General features: G+C 42.9%; 1 protein-coding gene across 1 annotated transcript in view; it reads left to right on the top strand.

Moving 5' to 3' along the window:
- The window catches only part of KDR (kinase insert domain receptor), a 50,127-nt gene that overhangs the window by 7,479 nt on the left and 21,272 nt on the right, over positions 1 to 21,376 (top strand). The window contains exons 2-15 of the mRNA XM_083459748.1: positions 255 to 345; positions 864 to 1,060; positions 2,264 to 2,406; positions 2,840 to 3,008; positions 5,000 to 5,154; positions 6,152 to 6,326; positions 7,474 to 7,585; positions 8,245 to 8,408; positions 10,538 to 10,694; positions 14,325 to 14,448; positions 15,742 to 15,850; positions 17,457 to 17,801; positions 18,125 to 18,271; positions 19,645 to 19,776. Coding sequence (XP_083315874.1) covers positions 255 to 345; positions 864 to 1,060; positions 2,264 to 2,406; positions 2,840 to 3,008; positions 5,000 to 5,154; positions 6,152 to 6,326; positions 7,474 to 7,585; positions 8,245 to 8,408; positions 10,538 to 10,694; positions 14,325 to 14,448; positions 15,742 to 15,850; positions 17,457 to 17,801; positions 18,125 to 18,271; positions 19,645 to 19,776 — 2,220 coding nt within the window. The remainder of the gene's footprint in view (positions 1 to 254; positions 346 to 863; positions 1,061 to 2,263; positions 2,407 to 2,839; positions 3,009 to 4,999; positions 5,155 to 6,151; positions 6,327 to 7,473; positions 7,586 to 8,244; positions 8,409 to 10,537; positions 10,695 to 14,324; positions 14,449 to 15,741; positions 15,851 to 17,456; positions 17,802 to 18,124; positions 18,272 to 19,644; positions 19,777 to 21,376) is intronic.

The following is a 21,376-nucleotide window of genomic DNA, read 5'->3' as shown; positions in this document are numbered from 1 at the left end:
ATGAATTTCTGTATGATGTGTGAAATCCTTCCTAATTTAACCCCTCAAATGCACAACCCCTATCCCATTGACCTGTGTGGATCAGGCATAGGCACAGAATTTTCATACGAGTGAGTTATGTATGACACATATAATCACATTTTTGTTGAGTGTGTGTAATTTGGCATGTTCTTTGGTCTGGGACTGGGGCAACCCAGTCAGATGGGCAGGGTGCAAATAATAAAACTGTTACTTTTATTGTTGTTATTTTGCAGGCTCATCTGTTTCATTGGATCCACCATCCCTTAGCATCCAAAAATCTGTTATTACTGTGACAGCCAATGATACACTACAAATTAATTGCAGGTAAGGCTGGGGCATCACATTGATGGTTGTGTTTATAAAGTGTGTGCTTTTCTGAATCACTTTCCCCCCCTTTTACTGTGACTTTCTTTGCTATCATTGCATAATAGATGATAACTGAAAGAGAAGGATGTAAACAAGGAACCAAGGGAAATTCAAGTGTATCTAAGCATTCCTGGTTCACCTGTTTAAAGCTTTAGGGCAGAGGTGGGGAACCAGAGGCCTGGGGGCTACATGTAGCCCTCTAGGCATCTCCTTGCAGGCTCTTGAGATTCTCACTTAGCCACACCCTTCCTTGGCCCTGATCTACCCCTTCCTTGAGCACCTTTGTGTGGCTGGAATGTGTCTTTTAACTGATAATGTCTCTTGCTGATCCCCATATTGAGCAGTTTGGGACTCTTCTTTAGGGTGCGTGACTATGGACTCCCCTTGGGGGCATTGCTATGGGGTCTGACATGATAAACTCCTGCATCATGTCAGAGTTTGCCATTACTCATACCTCTCATTTTTCCCCACCTTAGTGGTGAAAGAGCTTTGGAATGGCTTTGGCCTAACAACCAGACCAGTGCTGAAAACCGAGTGATGGTGACAGACTGTATAGACAATGTCTACTGTAAGATGCTCACTCTTACAAAAGTAACAGGCAATGACACGGGAGCCTACAAGTGCCTTTACCAAGACAACCGTACAATGTCAAGTGTGTATGTTTATGTACAAGGTAGGTGCTGACTGTTTGGGAAACTGAAGATTAAAGCTGCAGCTCTATACCTTTGCTTGTCCTGTTGGAGAAATGGGACTTACATCTGAGTAAACATGTATAAAGTTTTAAGGGGCTTCATAGAGCCTCACATACCCACACTCTCTTGTGAGCAAAGAAACTTCTTTGTTGACCCTGGCATTTCCTATAGAGAGGACTACAGCTTCCATTCTCAAGGCAGATAATGGGTGCTTGGGGCTTTCTATATTTATGTTTATAATTGATGATCATAGACTTGTAGAGTTGGAAGGAGATCATCTAGTCCAATGCCCTGCAAGGCAGAAATAGGCAGCCATTCCATACAGGGACCAAACCTTGGTGGTCTCAGCACCACACTCTAACCAACTGAGCTACCGAGGCTAAAAGTTTCTATATATTAAAATAAGACCAAGATGGTGTACAATAAAACCACTCAGTAGAAAGCAACAATTCAAAAACGATTCCATACCCAATAAAAACAATTCAATAAAAGCTACATATCCCAATCGCAGGAATTATTCGGTATCAAAATAAATTGTTTCCTTGGTGCTTGTAATCAGCAGTTAACACGGTAAACTGGAAGAGCGGTAGCCGGCCAAAATACTGTAGTTGGGTTTAGCAGCAGTGGGTAAACATTCTGGACCTGAAGGCTGCACTGCCAGGTGGTAGATGTGACCAAACCCACAGCATGTGTGCTGCTGCAAAGGCCACACACATCACATGCACACACCAGATCATGCAAACATGCTGGTGTCTGCATCAACCACACATGGACATAGGCCAGACACAAGGCCTACCTAGGAGTTGGTGCAGGCCCAGTGGGGCACAAAAATCACACCTCTTCATTCTGTCTCAGCTCCTCTGGCAAGAGAGCAAGGACGCCTCTGGCCAGACAGGATGTAGATCACTCTTTCTCCCATCCTCAGATCAATCATCCGGTTAGCAGGGGAATGAGGTAATCTCAGTCCTAATCATTGTGTTCAGCCGGGCAGAGAGTGCTATGATCAGGATACAGATTTGTTGGGGGGTTCCACCTGCCATTAGCTCCCCTGTATTAGAACTCCAACCTCCTAACACGGAATCACTCGTTTACACTGTTGTATATCATTTTGCTTTTAAAATTAAGAAGTATTTGCAAACTGGTTGTACTGTATTTATCTGATCCCCACCCCCCACCCCCTGCAGATGTTACAGACCTTCCCGATGGCCGGTCTCCGTTTGTGACTTCTGTTAGTGATCAGATTGGTGTGGTATATTTAACTGGAAACAAAACTGTGGTGGTACCATGCCTTGGCTCCACGTCAAATCTGAACGTATCTCTGTATGCGGTAAGACAAAGGAATTGCTGCCTTTTGTCCATTGTTTTAGTAGTTCTCACTCATGGCATCTTGAAGGGTGCCAGAGCCATTACCATCCTCCCATTGATGCTGAGCTCATTGGAGTGGGGATGGAGTAGGGCAAGGAGGCAGTAGCCCCACATGTTCACATGCACTGTCACCCAAGAGCTTTCCTGACCTAGCCCCTTCCTCCTTGACCTGTCCCATCCTTGTTCCAACAAATGCAGTGCTGCCACCAGAAAAGCACCTGCTGTCCCCATGACTAATTGCTGCTGACACCTTCACACTTTCTTTACATTTGGAGGAGGGGTTGATGGCAAGAGACTATGTTGGTGGGTGGGATGAGAATGTGGTGGACAACTTGGACATCCTTTCAATTCTCTGAGACAGTTTAACCGATTGATATATCCTGGTGTCCATGCAGAAGTACCCGGAGAAAATATTTGTCCCTGATGGCAAATCGATTACATGGGACAGTCAGAAAGGCTTCACTATTCCCACCAACTTGATCAACGATGTGAGCATGGTCTACTGCAAAGCAAAGATAGATGGCAAAAGTTACCAATCTGTGATGTACATTGTGGTAGTTGTAGGTAAGCCATTCTGTGGCCATCTTATTTGTTATTTACATTTTGTTTAGCTTAATGGAAGGGGGTTCAGCAGAACAGCATGAAGTTGTGTTGCTTAACGTAACCATCATCTTTCTAAAACTAAAATGGTATGGATTTCAACTAATGTGGCTGTCCGATACTGTCTGGGTGAAAGTCAGACGAAGAAACATGTCAGGGTACTGCCATCGGAACAGGGTAGGGAAGCAGAGGGGCAGTTGGGTTACAGGGAACTTCTGAAAATCTTGCGAAGCAGTTCCTCTTCCTGTGGTGAGGAAAGCCACACCTCTAGTGGGGAAGAGGGGAAAGGGCCAGAGGATGCTGCTGGGAGCCTCAGCACCGCTCCTGGCCAAGCTGGCCAGGAGGGAAGCACGCCTCTTCCATTGCCCACCCTGCACAGAGGTGTAAAACGCAAAGAAGGAAGGAAAAGCTGGGGGTGACGAAGCTCTTATGTTGGGGGAGATCCTGGAAACAACCACTCCTGGATTCTGCTGGCGATTGAGGCAGACATGAACTTGTGGCTCTGCACTGTAAATAATAATAATAATAATAATAATAATAATAATAATAATAATAATAATTTATTATTTATACCCCGCCCATCTGGCTGGGCCTCCCCAGCCACTCTGGGCGGCTTCCATAAAAACCAAAAATACAATAAAATATCACACGTTAAAAACTTCCCTGAACAGGGCTGCCTTAAGATGTCTCCTGAATGTCAGGTAGTTGTTTATCGCCTTGACATCTGCTGGAAGGGTGTTCCACAGGGCGGGCGCCACTACCGAGTATCAAAATAAATTGTTTCCTTGGTGCGCCACTACCGAGAAGGCCCTCTGCCTGGTTCCCTGTAGCTTTGCTTCTCGCAATGAGGGAACCGCCAGAAGGCCCTCGGCGCTGGACCTCAGCGTCCGGGCAAATAGTTTTGCACCAAAATAAAACCTGTAAAAGACAGGTCTGAGTCCTGACTGATTACTCACGAGCAACCACCACTGCCATCTGACGAAACCCAACCAGTGGTGTGCAGTCAGTGGACTAGGCTAGTCCCCTAAATGTTCCTCTGGCACCTCATTCCCAAAAATGAGTTCCTGGTGTAATTATGACACCAGGTGTGTGGCAGGTGGGCAGAGTGGTAGCTTTGGGAAGTGAGTCTTGACAGATTTTATTTTTATTTCTTTTAAGAAATTTTTATTATTTTTCCAAAAACACCAAAAGAAAAAAGAAAAAGAAAAACAATACAATACAACACATCAAATTAACAAAACAAGACTAAGACAATAAAATAAATCATCCAATTTCATTATCCCTTCTTTCATTCACTTATTTCCACGACCTCCTCACACCTCCCTTTTTGTATTCCACTTCTGTTAATTATTTCAGCAATTCCTTTCCATCCTCCTCTGTTTTCTATCCTCTAATTATCTTAACTCATTCTAACCTTATTTTTCCCTTTAATATTCTATTAACCTATCTGTACTTTAATTCCTTATAATATTTCTACTAAAGCCATATAACTTCATTTCAACATTTTTCTAACATTCATTAATTTTACAATATTTCTGTAAATAATCTTTAAACTTTTTCCAGTCTTCTTCCACCAACTCCTCTCCCTGGTCTCAGATTCTGCCAGTCATTTCCGCCAGTTCCATGTAGTCCATCAACTTTATCTGCCATTCTTCCCGGGTGGGGAGCCTTGACAGATTTTATGGCCAATTGGATTTGCTGGGTGATATCAAACTTACCATACTCAAAGAAGACCCACTGAAATCCACAAACTTAGTCAAGTGCATTTATTTCAGTGTGTCCTCTCTGAGTGTAACTGAAAATAATCAGCAGTAAGATCAATCCAGGCCCCACTTCCCAAACCCCCACATTTATCTGAAATTTCACTGTTTTGGTTGCCTCCCAAAATGGAGACAGTTTTACAATGTGGCTTTGGTTCAACTTGTTATTCCTTCATTTTCCCCTTTTCTACTCAGGATATAAAATTCATGACCTTATTATGAGCCCTCCTCACCAGGTAGAGCTGGCTGCAGGGGAGAAGTTAACGCTAAACTGCACCGCAAGGACCGAGCTGAACGTGGCAATCGTGTTTGCATGGGCCTACCCATCAAGCAAGACGACAGCAAGCAAGGTAGCTTCCCTTTAAAGATAAAACTCGTGGATTGAAGCCCAAAGGGTTGCCGGTCCTTTGCGTTGTTGCTGCCTAGCTCTCAGAAATGCATGGATAACAATGATACGTTTGGGATCATTAGAGCTCCCAACTTTGGGATGATTTGTGTGTAACTTAGCGGCAGTCACTGAAGCATTTTCTAGTAGGAATTGCCTTAGGATCGTGGTGGGAGGAATGACTGCCCTCCTCAGTGGAAGCTGCGGAGCACCTCAGCCAGCCCCACGCAATTGTGCAGTTGGTAACTGGCTAGCTGCTTTGTTGACATCATCAGCTGCTCTGTTGACATCATCAGTCTGTACCCATGCCAGAGACAGCTAGACAGTCGGCAGCCACCACATACTCATACAGGGATGGCTGATTCATGTCCTTCCTCCATTGCTGCCTTCTCAGCGGCACCAGTAATGCTTGGAATTCCTTTCCTTCCTGAGGGTAGACAATAATTCCTACTAACATAGTGTTCCATCATAGTGCTGGAGAAGATATATTCAGAAAAGCACATGGTGCTAAGAGTAAGGGCAACCAAATGCAAAAGAGGACAATGTTTCATAGTTGTTTAATAGCTGTTGAGGCCATTTTCCACTCACAAATGCAGATGTTCAAACATAGTACCTTCTGCAGAAATCTGATCTTCCTACACAGTTGTCAAATGGTGGTAGCAGTAAGTTCACAAAAGTTACTGGTGTTGCTATTCCACCTGGATATGCATTTCCAATATAAATCATGAGTACCATGCCAACAGGAAACCCATTTTTATCCAGATTGCAAAAGCATCCGTACCTACTCCCCTGGGAACAATCTTTGTTCACCTGGGTGAGTAGCTGTTTACAGATCTGTCTATCTGTAGACACTGTCGTCCACCCCGTCAAAGTAGAAAAAAGTCCTCTACATTTTATGTTACATGGGTGAGAGGAAGCTAAAGAGGTGATGCTGAAATCAGTCCCTTTGAACTCCATTCCAGAAAAGCCATGTTGTAATCAGGGATGCAAAGACTTCATCTGGTAGCGAAGTGAAGAAGACGTTTGTGAGCACTCTCACCATAGACCATGTGACCGTAAATGATGGCGGTCAATACAGCTGCACCGCCTCCAGCAGCAGTATGACTAAGGAAAACAGTATTTATGTCATCGTCCACGGTAAGGCATCCCCCTGGATTTGATACTTGTGCAAAGATGATTCTGAGGGAGAAGAGACTCTGATTTAAATAAACCACAGTAAAATCAAGACCAGTAAAAAAACAACATGTTGGGGTGGCAACACTCGCCTGATCCCTAGCTGGCTGAGTCGCTGCTGGCAGGTAGAAGAGGAAGGGATGAGTTGACAGCAAGGTCGATGCGGTGCAAACACATTGGCGGGAGACCAGATTGGCTCTGCTGGCGTGTTTTCGCTGTGCTGAACTTGCTAGCCTCCCCTTCTGCCTCTTGGCAAACAGTAGGTGACACAGCTGACCTGAGGTGAGCAGGACCACTATGCTGATTGAGACAGCTATTAAACCAAAGTCCAAGGATTTCCTCAATCTTTTATAATTACGCTGCTTTGTTTTTGGAGGAGAATGAGCTGGAAACAATGGAGATGTAAAGTACAATCCTATAGGCTCAGCATGGAGAACCCCTGTCCACTGGGTCAAGTTAGTCCACCAGACCATCCCACTGACAGTCATGCACACCTAATGTGTGTCAGGCAAGGCCATAGTTGTAAAGGAACAATCGGGGGTTGCTTTCCAATTGAAGCCAATCCCTGTTTATTCACCTTTACTTAGCCAACTATTGTTGTCACCGCTGCCATGCATGGTTGAAATGAACAGGAGAAGCAGACCCAAATTTCTGGACGATACTGAGGGTTGTATTTAATAAAGATCAGAATAGCTCCATTAAAATTAATGGACCTCAGTTAATTTAAGTGGACTTTCTTTGAGTAAGATTCTATTCTAAATGTTTAAATATCTTCAAAAACACACAGTGGGATGATATGGAACCTTGCAAGATACACCTGGACAAATTCCTTAGTTCCTCCTTCTCTCCCCTGTGTAATGAATAAGGAAATGCATGCTGTGATGTCATGGCACTCCCCCATGGCTGCCAATGATGCAGAGCAGGTGTTGAGAAAGGCATATTAGGACAATTGTGTTGGGCTTCCAGAGTACAGAAGGTTCCTCTTGTTCAATAGAGGTTGCCATTAGTCTCAATTTTTTAAAAAAACTACGTACAGTCAGAAAACCTCTACTTCTGGAAAAGAAGAAATCTGCTATCTAAAAACTCTTGCTGCCTTCTTAAATTCCGACAGAAAAACCTTTCATCATTACGGGCAGAATGCAATCTTTGGTGGAGACAAGGCTGAACGAGCCGGCTAAGATTCCTGTGATATTCAAAGGGTACCCACCTCCAGATGCAAAATGGTAAGAATTGGAGCAGGTTTTTCTATAACAAGAGAGCCCAAATTGGACAATGCCTCTGGATATACATTGTCCAAGAGAAGACACTGCTTTGAAGGTTTTTTGTTCGTTTTTACAATCAAGCAGTATATAAATTTTATGGAATGAATGAACAAATGAATACATACATACATACATACATACATCTAAATGTAAAGCTTTCCAAATAGAGGACTGCCTTCTATAAAGTAGGACACATGGATGTGAGAATCCCCATTGAGCCATGATGAATAATCCTACCTTGCAGGACTACTATAAGAATAAAGAGTTTCTTTGATGCTTTATCCCTGAGATCTCCTGAAAAAACGTAGGATATCAACAGAGGCTTTTAACCTGACCTTTGATAGTTAAGATATTTAGCTTTCTGGGATCCACCCCCTTTTGATGACTCTATACTGTTTGCTCATTATAATGGTTTTATGCAGCTTACTGGTTTTTATAATTGTAATTGTTTCGTATGTTTTTATAACTCTATTTAATAATGTTGTAACTCAACCTTATGAAAGGTGGGCAAGTATTCTTACAATGAAATAATTCAGTAAATCTATTCTGCCTAATTACATTCTATTTTTTAAAGCCCACCAAGCAAACACTTACGTCTTTGTTTGCTTGTTTGTTTGCAGGTATAAAAACGGAAAACCCATAGCTGCAAATCGAACACTTAAACTCGGTTACTCCTTGACAATCACTGAAGTGAGCGAGAGAGATGCTGGGAATTATACCATCATTCTGACCAATCCCATTAACAAAGAGCAAGAGAAGCACACCTTTCATCTGGTTGTGAATGGTAAATTCATCTCTCCTAAATCTTTGTTTTCTTCAGAGGGAAATTCTGCCTCCACTAAAGTCGATGACAAGCTGCCAATGTGTGGGCTTGCTCTGTTTACAACAGGTGCTGTGGGGAGTGGCTTTTATGTGCATGTCTTGATAGGTCAAAAAGTTGGAATGGTGCCCCTCAGAATGCAGAGCTGTGGCTGCTAATCATTATTACCCTAAGGCAGAGATGGATGCAGCTCTTAATTTTGATTTCTCTCTGTTTCTCTACCACCCCCAATCAATTGTTTGGCATGCATTTCCCTTAATATATAATTTTTGCATGCAATTTTGCCTAATTCATTTTTTCCTAAGCAATTTCCTCTACTGCAAAGAATTTTTGTATGCTATTTCCTCAAATATATGCATTTTTTTGTGCATTAGTAATCCTAATAGGATTTTTCTACCTTTTTGGGGGGGTGGAGAAGTGTGTATTTCAAAGAATAGTGGCACTTTGGTTCACACATTGTTTGGGGAAGTGTAAATTAGGTAGATTTGCATTAAAGTGCAGAGTGAACTAATTTCCCCCCTCTTCCCCACCTGGGGGAGGGGGAACAGCAACATGCATATATATATATAAATAACCATCCCTTTAACACATTTTCTAGAGCGGTTCTAAACACAGCAATCCAGTTTCATTTATTTATTAAACACATTTATAGCCCCACTTCACAGGCTAAAGCTACCAAAGCAGTGTACATGGTGTACAGAACAGAATAAAAACCCAGAAACGTAAACTCTAATCTGTTAAACAAACTCTGAAAGCAGCAAAACAATTTTGTCAGATATAAAATTGATCTTCTATAAACTACACGGTTTGCACCTCAGAGAAAGCTCTTCTGAACAACAACAAAAAAGTCATCAATTGGGTGTCTAAACATCATGCTGGGCACCAGTCTAATTTTGGCTGGTAACTGATTTGTGAGAGCTGGAACTGCTACACAAAACCCCAGTTTCTAGTACAAGCTAAAGCACACTTCTGGGGCATCTGGTACTCTCAGCAGTGCCCCATCTGATGAGCACAGTTGCCAGAGATACAGTGGGCAAGTTGGGTTCCAAGTTGCTAAAAGCAGAACCTTGAACTGTGCCCAGTAGCACATTGGCAGTAGTGTTGGGTGCCAAATCATTGACTCAGTAAGCCTTCTCTTATTCTATTTTTTCACCACACCTCTCTTTGTGTTGCCTCAGACAGGCAACAAAACCTGTTGGTCTCTCAAACCCCAGGTGGGCTGCCATCCATTGCGCTTATTTTGCTTGACTCCAACATCCACCTCAGTTTATTTATTTGGAAGACTTTTGATTATCCAGTTGTTTCACAAAAAGATTATTTTTTCCATCGCACTCTGTGTGTGTATGTAGGAGTTGCCTTTGTGTCCTGCTCTTTTCCTGTCTTCTTTGCTCTCCCTGACTTCCGCACATCGCGTGTCCTTCCCCTGCTGTCCTCCTGCGTCTCGCCCATCCTTCCTGACACCCCCCAACTGCCCCGTTCAGCCTCACCTCCTCAAATTCCCCCTTCATTTGGCTGCACAGGAAATATTTCTCCCTGCTGCATCAAAAGTATCCTTTTTTTTTTAGCACAATAGTATCCCTTGGGTTATAGGGACATGGGTGGCGCTGTGGTCTAAACCACAGAGCCTAGGGCTTGCTGATCAGAAGGTTGGTGGTTCGAATCCCTGCGATGGGGTGAGCTCCCTGCGCTCGGTCCCTGCTCCTGCCAACCTAGCAGTTTGAAAGCATGTCAAAGTGCAAGTAGATAAATAGGTACCGCTCCGGCGGGAAGGTAAACGACGTTTCTGTGCACTGCTCTGGTTCGCCAGAAGTGGCTTAGTCATGCTGGCCACATGACCCGGAAGCTGTACGCTGGCTCCCTCGGCCAATAAAGTGAGATGAGTTCTGCAACCCCAGAGTCGGTCATGACTGAACCTAATAGTCAGGGTTCCCTTTACCTTTACCTTTATCCCTTGGGTTACTGTCAAACAGTGATGGTAGTTTTGTGTCCTGTGTTTTGAAGAACACTCTTCCCTTCTTTTGTAACTGCTCGCTGCGAATCATTAGTGATTGCCAGAACCCACAAATGTAATTGTCTTTCTTTTCCTCCTGCAGTTCCACCTCAAATTGGGGAGAATGCCCTTCTAGCCCCTGTGGATTCATATAAGTATGGTTCCACCCAAGCCATAACATGTACGGTATACGCTGTTCCAGCCGTGGCCAGGATTCAGTGGTACTGGCAGTTTGAGGAAGAATGTACTTTCAACCCACAGTAAGTACAACACGACTTGCCATTGATTCAACCCTAAAGTTCGTATTGCTTGGAGAAAAAGCAAAAGGGTCCAACTACTTTAGTATCTAAGGGTCGCGGGTGGCGCTGTGGGTTAAACCACAGAGCCTAGGATTTGCCGATCAGAAGGTTGGCGGTTCGACAGTGGCGTAGCGTGGGGGGTGCAGGGGGGGCCGGCCGCACCGGGCGCAACATCTGGGGGTTAGGGTTAGGGGGCGCAAATCCACGGGTTAGGGGGCGCAAATGACTTGCCTTGCCCCGGGTGCTGACAACCCACGCTACGCCACTGCGGTTCGAATCCCCGTGACGGGGTGAGCTCCCGTTGCTCGGTCCCTGCTCCTGCCAGTTTGAAAGCACGAAGTGCAAGTAGATAAATAGGTACCACTCCGGCGGGAAGGTAAACGGCGTTTCCATGCGCTGCTCTGGTTCACCAGAAGCAGTTTAGTCATGCTGGCCACATGACTCGGAAGCTGTACGCCGGCTCCCTCGGCCAATAAAGCAAGATGAGCGCCGCAACCCCAGAGTCGGCCATGACTGGGCCTAGTGGTCAGGGGTCCCTTTACTTTACTTTAGTATCTATTTTTCCTGGTTTGGATCTAGTGTGCCAAAGAGGCTGCCTTATCCCTTTATAACAATCCATAAGATCAGCTGAGAGTGCTCTCTCTTGTAATGCTCTCTGTATGCCAAATCAGAAATCTCTGAGAAGCGCTGGCAGTGTTATCATGTTACCCATCTCTGGCTTCCCAAATTTCATTGGGCATTATTACCTGCATCAGCGGCCTAATTCAGACATGAGAGGATATCATGGTTTCTAGCTAGGTAAGCAAGTCACAGTGAGTGTTGGGTTGGTGCATTCTTCATTCCTCTTCTTTAGCGTGCCTCTTCTTTATCTGCTTCAGGTTTCACCCTAATCACAGTGTCTGGTGAAATCCAAACTCTCACCTCCTATTTATCCTCATCCCTAGAATGCACACAGCCCTGACTTCTGGCCAAAGATGTTTCTTTCAATTTATTTTGCTGTACCTTATTCACTGAAATAGCTCTTTGGTGCAGTGAAGTGGGAAAGTAAAACCTAACTTTGGGCTAGACTGGAGGAAGAGCAGAGGCTGTATAAAAATATTCATTTCCACCCCTTCCTGGCAGTCGACACAACTTCCTCCAGCTCCTTTATGACTCTGTGAATGTGAAGCACTTGGGAATTGGTTCCAGCAACACAGGCAGCTAAACACCCAAATATTTTCACTCTCAAGGGCAAAACATGCATCATAGGAGTCTCTAAATGAGTATCTATCTATCACATCCTTCTCTGTTAAGTTTGGGAAGTATTATTTTTAACTGATGGCTTAGTGCACTGTTAGGATTATTTGTTTGCTTGTTTTAAGATGAGCTATATATATCCCAGCCTTCTGTACAAAGTTGCTCAAGATGGCTGACAGTATAAAACCCACAAAACAATTTTTTTAAAAAGATAAAAAGCTACTAAATATTTAGGAAAGTTGTTTGTCCCCTGTATGGACACTTCTTACGATATCATAACCAAATTTTGCATGATGGTTCCTGAGATCAAGGCGTGGATTGTTGTCTGTTTGGATACAATGGAAAACCATTTTGAATCAAGATGGCAGGCTGAACTCTACTATTGTTAAGCATTTATTTCTAAACTACACTGATTTTTGTATGTGGCTTCTTAGAGTTCCTGAGCAATGCTGTTAGCATTTAATAAGCAGAACTCTTATGCTTTTACCCACAGTCCTCTTGGGCTACGGCAAACCCTCCAACATTTCTCTGATGAAAATAGAGTCGTCCCATTCCATAATGAAAATTTTACTATTTATACCCCACACTTCTTACTGGGTTGCCCCAGCCACTCTGAGCCGCTTCCAACATATATATAAACATTTAAAAAAACCTTCCCTATACTGGATTGCCTTCAGACGGCTCAGAGGTTGGATAACTCCATATCCTCCAACATTTCTCCAATGAAAATAGGGACATCTTAAGGAAAAGTGGGACATTCTGGGATCAAATCATAAACCGGGACGGCTTCTGTAAATCTGGGACATCCCTGGAAAATAGGGACACTTGGAGGGTCTGGCTACAGTAATGCATTCTATTTAATAGTGTAATCATATATATATATATATGTACTCTGAAGTAATTACGCTCCCTGGGACTTAGTCCCAGGTAAATGTCTATAGGATTATTGTCAATTGTATTTATGCAGTATAGGATTTTAACTCTGGACAACAGCTAACTCGCAATTTTGTTGTTGTTGTTTGTACTCGTGACAAATCTGTCTGTTTTCTTTCTCTGATTTCCCTTATGGCGACCCTCTGCTGAATTTGACACTGTGCCTTATCTCTGTGAAAGGGCATCTGAGAGGAAGTGCCTTGATTGATGTTGGGGATGATAGAAAGAGCTTCTGACCAAGGGCCACTCCACTTCCCTTATCTGAGCTTCACACAAGGCCAGACTTCCTTTCGGATTATTATTATTTTTTCAAGAAAGAAAGAAAAAGGAGTCAGCTTTCCTGTTGTTGTTTTAAAAAACGACTTCCACTATCTTCTTCCTTTGGTGCTAGTTATTTCCTGCACAAGGCCCAGAATCCTAAAGAAATACTTTAAGGAATCCAGTAATTTCTCTGCTGCTCTCTGTCTGCCTTTAGAACAGAATCAACTCAAATTGTCAAAGTTATGAATCGACGTTTGTTTCCAGAATAGCTTCTTGCCGTCCCATCAGTATCCTGATTGAATTGACTTAGTTAGTGGTCTCATGTGGGACTTTACCTCTAGTCTAGGCCCTGGGAATTTCTATTCTTATACCAGCAGCAACATCTTGGGAGGTTGAGTATATAGTTTGAGATCTTCTTTATTACAAATAGGATCTGCAACAAAAAGTTGCAGTGTATCCTCTACTCCTGAGTAGAAGAACTTCTGTTCAGTCAGCCTGGGCCCTCCTTCAAGACATTGTAAGCCAGGTATCTTCAACCTTTTAAGACCCAGGATGCACTTTTAACCCAAACATGCATTTGGGGACCCATTTCTTAATATTCTTCCATAGTAAACTAATGTTCCTGTAAACTAATGTTCCATAGTAAACTAATGTTTCTGCATCAGGCTGTGACTGGTTAATGGGTCCCAACCCACCACTTGAAGCTAGATGGGAATCACCCTTCCTCCAGTTTGGGGGGGGGGTTCTTTTCAAATGGACACTCAACAGTCCATGGTCCTAGGAAGCCACTGGTCTAGCTAAGGCCTCAATTGGCTGTTCTTTTTGAGTATGGTACCCCCTTTGTTGCTTACTCCAGAGTTCACCTGACCATGCTGATCCACCCCTCTTATTTCTTATCAGCTCCGTTATGGCTCCGGTCTTGTTGACACTCAGCCACCTGAGTTCAATATAAGAGGGACTGATGTTCATTTCTCACTCCTCCTTCACAGCTTTCATAGGGAGTCTAGTGGCCTGTAATCCAAGTCTGCAGTATCAGAAAGTTCTGTCCCGGTGCCCGATGTACCTGTCTCTACCTTATAGGCATACATCTTGGGCATTTGTTGATACGAACAACCGGAAACTTGAAGGGTCATGTTTGTTTATGTGTTCTTTTCCACTCAGCCAAGCTGGACTGGGGAACAATCCTTACGCCTGTAAGAAGTGGAAAGACATAAACGACAGAAGAGGTGGAAATCGAATTGAAACAGAAAAAACACAGTTTGTCGCTATTGCTGGGAAAATGAAGGTGAGGCAGTCATTATCTAGCTCCTGTTTGAAACGCAGAATGTGAAGGAGTGTGGTCATGAAACTGAGAGCCGTGTGGTCCAGCGAGGGAGACTTGGACAATGGAGACTTGGTGTAAATCCCAGCCCTGTTGTATGTCAAGGTGGCCTCAGGTTCTCTCTTTCAGCCTCAATTTTTCACCTGTAAAATGATAGTGGCATTCCTCGTAATCTTGTGTGTATTTACGCCGAAGTACATCCCATTAAGTTCAGTGGAACTTCTTCGCAAGTAAGCATGCACCTGTAATATTTTAATATAAATCCCTAAAATGTGTCAACACAGACACATGCTCTGAAATGCACGATAAAAATGAGCAAACAAATTGGGGGAAGACAAGGTAAATACAATTACGAATTAGAATTAGAATTGCAAATTATAAAAGCCTTCAGAGGTGGAAATGTTTAAATCATGGCAGGAGGGATCTCAAAGTGATTTAACCGCAGCTTACTGCATGTGGAACTATGGTAAACGGCATTTGACCCTTCCTTGGAAGACTTAACAGCACAATCCTAGGCCTCTTCCCATTGACCAGGCTCACACATGTAATGCTAAGACGTAGTGTGAGAGTGGTGGTTCCTGAATAGGAGATTGCAGCTGCTTTGCTCATTTTCTTTTCCTGCTCTGTCTGTGCTCCTGTGAGCGAATTAAGAACCCTCAAGGAACATAGGAAGCTGCCATATACTGATTTAGACCATTTGTCTATCTAGCACAGTATTGTCTACATTGATTGGCAGTGGCTCTCCAGGATTTCCCTGTCCTATCTGAAGATGCCGGGGATTCACCCTGGGACCTTTTGCATGCAAAGCAGATCCTCTACCAGTGAGCTTACAGACCTCCTCCTCCTCCTAAGTGTGTTTAGGGTTGACGTTTATGGCTGAAATCCTAAGCAGGCAGTACATTCTGTTGAAGACTTTGGTATAAATAAGTTTAGTGATGACCATCATATTACAGAAAGAAAGTTGTCTATTTTCAGTTTTTCTTGATTCAATAGCTGTACTGACAACAAGATCTGTGTTGGCCATTGTAGGAAGATGGTTTAGGAAGGTTAAACAGTTTCACTTTTGTTTGCCAAAATGGGTAACCAGCTGGGCAAGGAAGCTTCAGAGACCTAAAACAATGGTTTGGCTGTGTTGCCTTGGGATTTACGATAGCCTATAGCTCCATGGTGATATATTCGGCTGACTTACTGTGTGAGATTTAACCAAATCCTTTAGTGCCTGTGAGGTATGTAACCGCTCGACTTGTTCTCTTGTAGACTGTAAGCACCCTCACAATTCAAGCAGCAAATGTATCTGCTTTGTACAGATGTGTGGCTAGTAACAAAGTCGGAGAAGGCGAGAGGGTCATTTCCTTTCATGTTACCAGTAAGTATAGCTCAATGATTGTGTTGCTATTGGCAAAACGGATATGTGTTTCATTAATGCTGCCAGTATATAAAAATGTCTCCTAAATATATGTAAGACTGCTAGGATATGTGCAGGGAAGTTCAACGTTCGCACTAGATTTTCTTTTGAAACTTCTGCTATTTACCATTTCCTTTAAAAATAATGATATCCTAGAATGGTTCTGTGGAAGTCCTGTTTGTCTTTGGGATCATTTTTACTCTTTTAAGATGGAAACCGAACTTTGAGCACTCACTTCCTATTCTGATTGTGAAATGTGAAACGTCAACTAAAATTATGATTTTGATGTAGCAAAACAGAAAACGACACTTCTATATGAGCCATCATGTTAAAGCTGGTGTAACCTCAGTGAGAATAATCCGGGATTGGAAACAGACTTTTACTCCTAAATTATCCATGGTACAGATGCAGAGGTAGAGCAGGATTGGATCTGACCCAAGCAGTATCTCTGATATACTGCCAAGTCCAGGAATGCTATAGTCAGTGCTGACCACGGATCCAGTTGCCCCTTTCTCCCCAAAGAGGAATTCAGTCACTGCCCACTTTGGACAGAATGATAAGTCATAGTTTATCATTATGGAAACGATCAGCAGCAAAACTCATGCTCATGCCATCCCCTTCTCCCCTTTACTCCTCTGGCGTGTCCAGGAAGAGGAGTTTGGAAGCATTCACATCTGTTTTAAAACAGCCACAGTTAGGTATCATATCCTAACTCAGACAAACTGCAGTTAGTCTTAACTAACCATAGTTAAGGTTTAACACAGTTTAGAGTTCAGAGGTAGAGTGCTATTAACTGTGGTTCATTGAAATGGGAATCAAAAGCTTCCCATCTCCTCATGGGTTAAAGGAGGAGAGCAGGGTGGACGATCCCCAGACATTGCTTATTGTTGCATTCATACCAGGCCTTTGTGTGAGGTAGGAAAGATCTAGTGATTGGAGTTACCAAGGGGTGGAGCCTGATTAGAAGTATGTGGTTGTCTGTCTTTACATGTAGTCTTCTCACAAACACTGTGGTGGAAGGGCAAATCCATTTCGACTGTTTTGGGTGCTACACTATTCATTAATGAGTACAGAGGAGAATGTTAGATTTCCTGAGTATTTGATTCAATCAATCAGTCTTTTCCGAATGACAATCAGTGGGCATTCTGTTAGCAGGTATTTTTTGTTTTGAGTTTGGATTGCTTTGTGTCAGCACCAATACAAACCGATCATATTAGGCAATTAATATTAGGCAGATGCATTAACTGTATTGTTTTGCCATTTTATTTTATTATGCACATTCTTTAAAAAAAACGGTTGATTTTACTTATATTTAGATTATTATTTTTTAGCTCAGCTTCTTTTTAGCATCTGATTTTATTGGTAGCTTAATGTCTATTTTATATTGCTTTAATAAAACTGCTTAGAGGTTTGGATGATTAAGCAGTATAGACACAATTAAAATAAATATAGTAATGAGCTGGAAATTGAAGTTTAGCCGCTTCCAGAATGAAAGTGTTAGCTGCACATCTCAATACAAAATGTATCTCAGCATGACTGATCCCAGTTCCTCCATTTGTGTTTGCAGGAGGACTTGAAATTAACCTTCAGCCTAAGAGTCAGCCAACTGAGAAGCACAATGTCTCCTTGCAGTGTATGGCAGACAAGTTCACTTTTGAAAACCTGACTTGGTTTAAGCTGAGTCCTCGCGCTTCCATGGTGCGGCTTGGCAGGCTGCCTTTGCCTGTTTGCAAGAACCTGGACGCTCTGCAGAAGCTGAATGCCACAGTTGCGAGAGCCAATGGAGAGAACATCACCATGGAACTCCTGCTCCGTAATGTGTCTCTCCAGGACAGCGGGGATTATGTGTGCATAGCCCAGGACAAAAAGACCAAGACACGGCACTGCCTTGTCAAACACCTCGCTATTCAAGGTAACCCATGGAAACTCTCTTGTGTCATGATTGTGACTCATAAAAACTCATTGTTATGAGTTTAGTCATAATAGCTCAATTCCAGATTCATCTATAGGTTTTGAAATCCGCATAAAAATGTCTGTTTAAACATTCAAATGTATTTCCTCCCCCTCAAAATAATTCATTTAAAAATGTATTTTGATACTAGTTGGGAAGTGCAAAAGTCCAATCTGCTATAGATGTTCATTTTGTAGCTCCATGACTCACCAGCTGCTTCAGAATTGTAATTCAAAAGTTGCATTTTTAAATCCTGAATTTTTTATCCCCCCCCACCGCAACAGAACCAGTGGCACCTGCAATCACCCGAAACCCTGAGAATCAAACAACAAATATTGGTGAAACTATAGAAGTATCTTGTGTAGCAAATGGAATTCCTTCTCCACTCATCACATGGTTTAAAAACAACGTAACCCTTGTTGAAGATTCAGGTGAGGCCGAGTGTTCTGTCCTGTGGCTAACCCTTGTTGCCTACTTTTACATTTCTCTATTGATTTTGTAATTCCTAATTTATTCCTTGACCAAGAAGTACATTTTGCATAATGTGCTTTCTGTGCTCCTGATATTTGGTAGGACACACTATTACTTTTATCAGCCTTTATTTTTACCATACCTGTTGCTTTGGTGAATGAGTATTGGCGTGGCTTTAGGCTCTGCCCCCAATCTACACATATGCGCTGAATGCCTGGGCAAGATCTCCATGCATACAGTTATGTGCACAGAGGGCTCCTTCTGTGTGCTCAGAGCCCAGTAGAGGAAGGGTTTCTGATTCTGCCAACAGACCCTTCAGTGTGTACAATGGAGGACCCTGTACATGCATTCAACTAACCTGCTTAGATTGGTTTTGAAACATCCTGCTTCAATCTGTGCACATTCGTTTCAATATTAGCCGCCCTGGCCCTATACTGTTTTGAGGATCAGATGCATCATGCCTCTGCATCCCAGAATAACAGTGGGAGAGGACCATTGCCCTCCTATTCTGATTTTGGGTTTCCCATGGGCATTTGGTTGGCCATCATAAGAAACAGAGCTGGGTTTGGTAGGTCCAGCAAGGCTTTTCTTTGGTTCTTAGAGAGCTTTATAAGTGCATTGGATATAAGGAAGATCAGGTAGATCAGGGCTGGCACAATACATTTGGCTGCCTGAGGCAGCCACCCCATTTCAGCTGCCTGGACTGTCAGTGGGATAATGCAATGGCATAATGTCCTCCAGTGCACTTGAGGACAGCAGGCTACTTTAGGGGCTGAATGCCTCTGATCAGGGGAATTCGGGAAAGCGGGGAGCTGCCACTGCTGGCCCCCAGCATCTGTCACCTGATGCAGTTGTCTCACTGTCTAATGGTAGGGCCGGCCTTGATAATCAAATTCCATCCAGCCATTGTAAAATTAACCAAAGGGAATATATAGAGAGATAGCTTTTGCCTGTGCTGAAGACATGCCCTTTGATCTGAAAGCCCTTTCCTAATGCCAAATGTGTGGTTAGGCTTTCCTTGCTCACATTGTCAGAGGAACTCCCCTCTTTATCATTGGGGTGTTTGGCTAATCCTTATCACTGAAAGCAGGTTCTGGGGCTTAATCCTGGTGAGCTCTGGTTGAGATTAAACCAGGCTCATGGCTGGATGGAAGAGTCAAAGTGGGGGTTTGGAGTGTATAAAATACAGAGCTTCTGTACAAGCCTCATGAAAGATAAGAAAACTCTTACAAAATTCCACATTTATCGGCGTCTTTGTCTGAACAACAAAGACCAAGTCAAATTAACAAAGGCAATGAAAGAAACATTTGTATCTGTGTCTTTTTTTTATAAGGTATTGTTTTGAAAGATGGGAACAGAACTCTCACTATACGGAGGGTGAGGAAGGAAGACGAAGGTCTCTACACTTGCCATGCTTGTAATATCCTGGGCTGTTCAAAAGCAGCTGCGTTTTTTGAAGTAGAAGGTTGGTATGAACCACGGGTCTCTGGGTTTTGCAAAGTGTTACTTTCTGCTCCATTTCTATTTTATTCTCATAGAAGCATAAAATTTGATAGTACCTCAGAGATCATCTAGTTGATGCAGACAATCAATTACTGCAGGGTCTCGATAGTCCTTTCCCTCCCGGTTTAAATGTAAATATATGTTGCAAGCTCTTCTTGCAGAAAACCATTGAGCTCACTGAGACCTACATGGTTTGTTGAGTGGAATCAGGGCTGAAGGGAAATAAGTTTGTAAGAACTGTAGACCAGTCAGGGAGACTAGAAACTGTGTGGTAGCCAAGAAACAAATAAGCTGAAGTGTCAAAATCCAAATAGAAAAGACTAGGAGGATGCTAGGTAGACTGAATGGACCGCAACAAGATATCTGAGTGGCTCCTTTGACTTCATTGAAGTAAATTGTGGGAGCAGTCATATGTGTAAGTGGTCCCCCTAAAATAAATATTTCCACTGAATCACATTCACTCATCAAAGATCTCACCCTTCTGTTAAAATCTCTGATCAAATTTCTTGTTTTGCATATTAACAAGCCACCCCTAGACACATTTTTTTTTAAAAAAGAGTTGTTGGCTAGTGAAAGAAACCTTGCCCCAGCGTGATGACCTGCTGAGGGTTTTGTTTTTATTTTTATTTTAACCAAGCAATCCAAAGCTATATCCTGTTATTCTTACAGTCTGCAGCAGGATATTGAAGTGATGTGCCATGTGACATTTTTTTGTGTGTGTGTGGGATGGAAAGTGCCTGTAAATAGACCTCCATGTAAATACGTGCTTTCGGTTATCCAACAAACATGACTTGCTGGAGCGTAGCCTACTTTGGCTTGTAGAAATTGAAACGTGATTGTGAGAGAGTGATTCGAATGAGGGAATTTATCACCCGCCTCATCGCAGGCTGTCGATTGATGTTAAAACAATAAACCAACGTGAGGCACAGATTGCGTGATGGAAGAGCTGAAATATACAGCCATGGGGTGAAGAGTGAACTTCATGGTAAAATGAGTTCTTTTGATGTTGATTGCAGAACCATTTTGGTGCTGATAAGCTTAATCAGTGTTTGCCAGAGTAAACTTCTACCCCGTAAGAAGCTGACTTAAATAAGACTGCTGGGCCATGCCATCTAGCTTAGTTTTGTGTACATTGATAGGCACCAGTTTCTAAGTGTTGCAGGCAGGAATCTTCTCAGCTCTACCTGAAGATGGTGGGAATTGGACCTACATCACCTTCCCTGAGCTATAGCACCTTGTCTATAACAAAATCAAGTTTAGGCACTTTGGCATCCTAAGAAACTATTAAGATGGAGTCTCACACTATATCAGATACTGAAACTCTTGGGCCTTCTAATCTTTACACCTGGTCAAGTTCCTTTGTAATCTGTATAGAGCCTCCTACATCTGTTTCCTATGCTGGTGAGGTCACCCATCAACATTCTGGGATCTTGATTCATTTACTCCCAAGGAGCGCTGTCTTCCTCTAGCAATTGAGTCCTCATTTAACATAATCTCATGCCCAGCCGGGATTACCTTTCCCAATTGTTTCCACTGATCCCTTACTAGTAGGGATGGGAGAT

The sequence above is a fragment of the Podarcis liolepis genome (assembly GCF_965112155.1).
Source record: "Podarcis liolepis genome assembly, chromosome: 9".
NCBI lineage: Eukaryota > Metazoa > Chordata > Lepidosauria > Squamata > Lacertidae > Podarcis > Podarcis liolepis.
The sequence above is the reverse complement of the archived record's forward strand: the minus strand, read 5'-3'. Positions and strand labels throughout refer to the sequence as shown.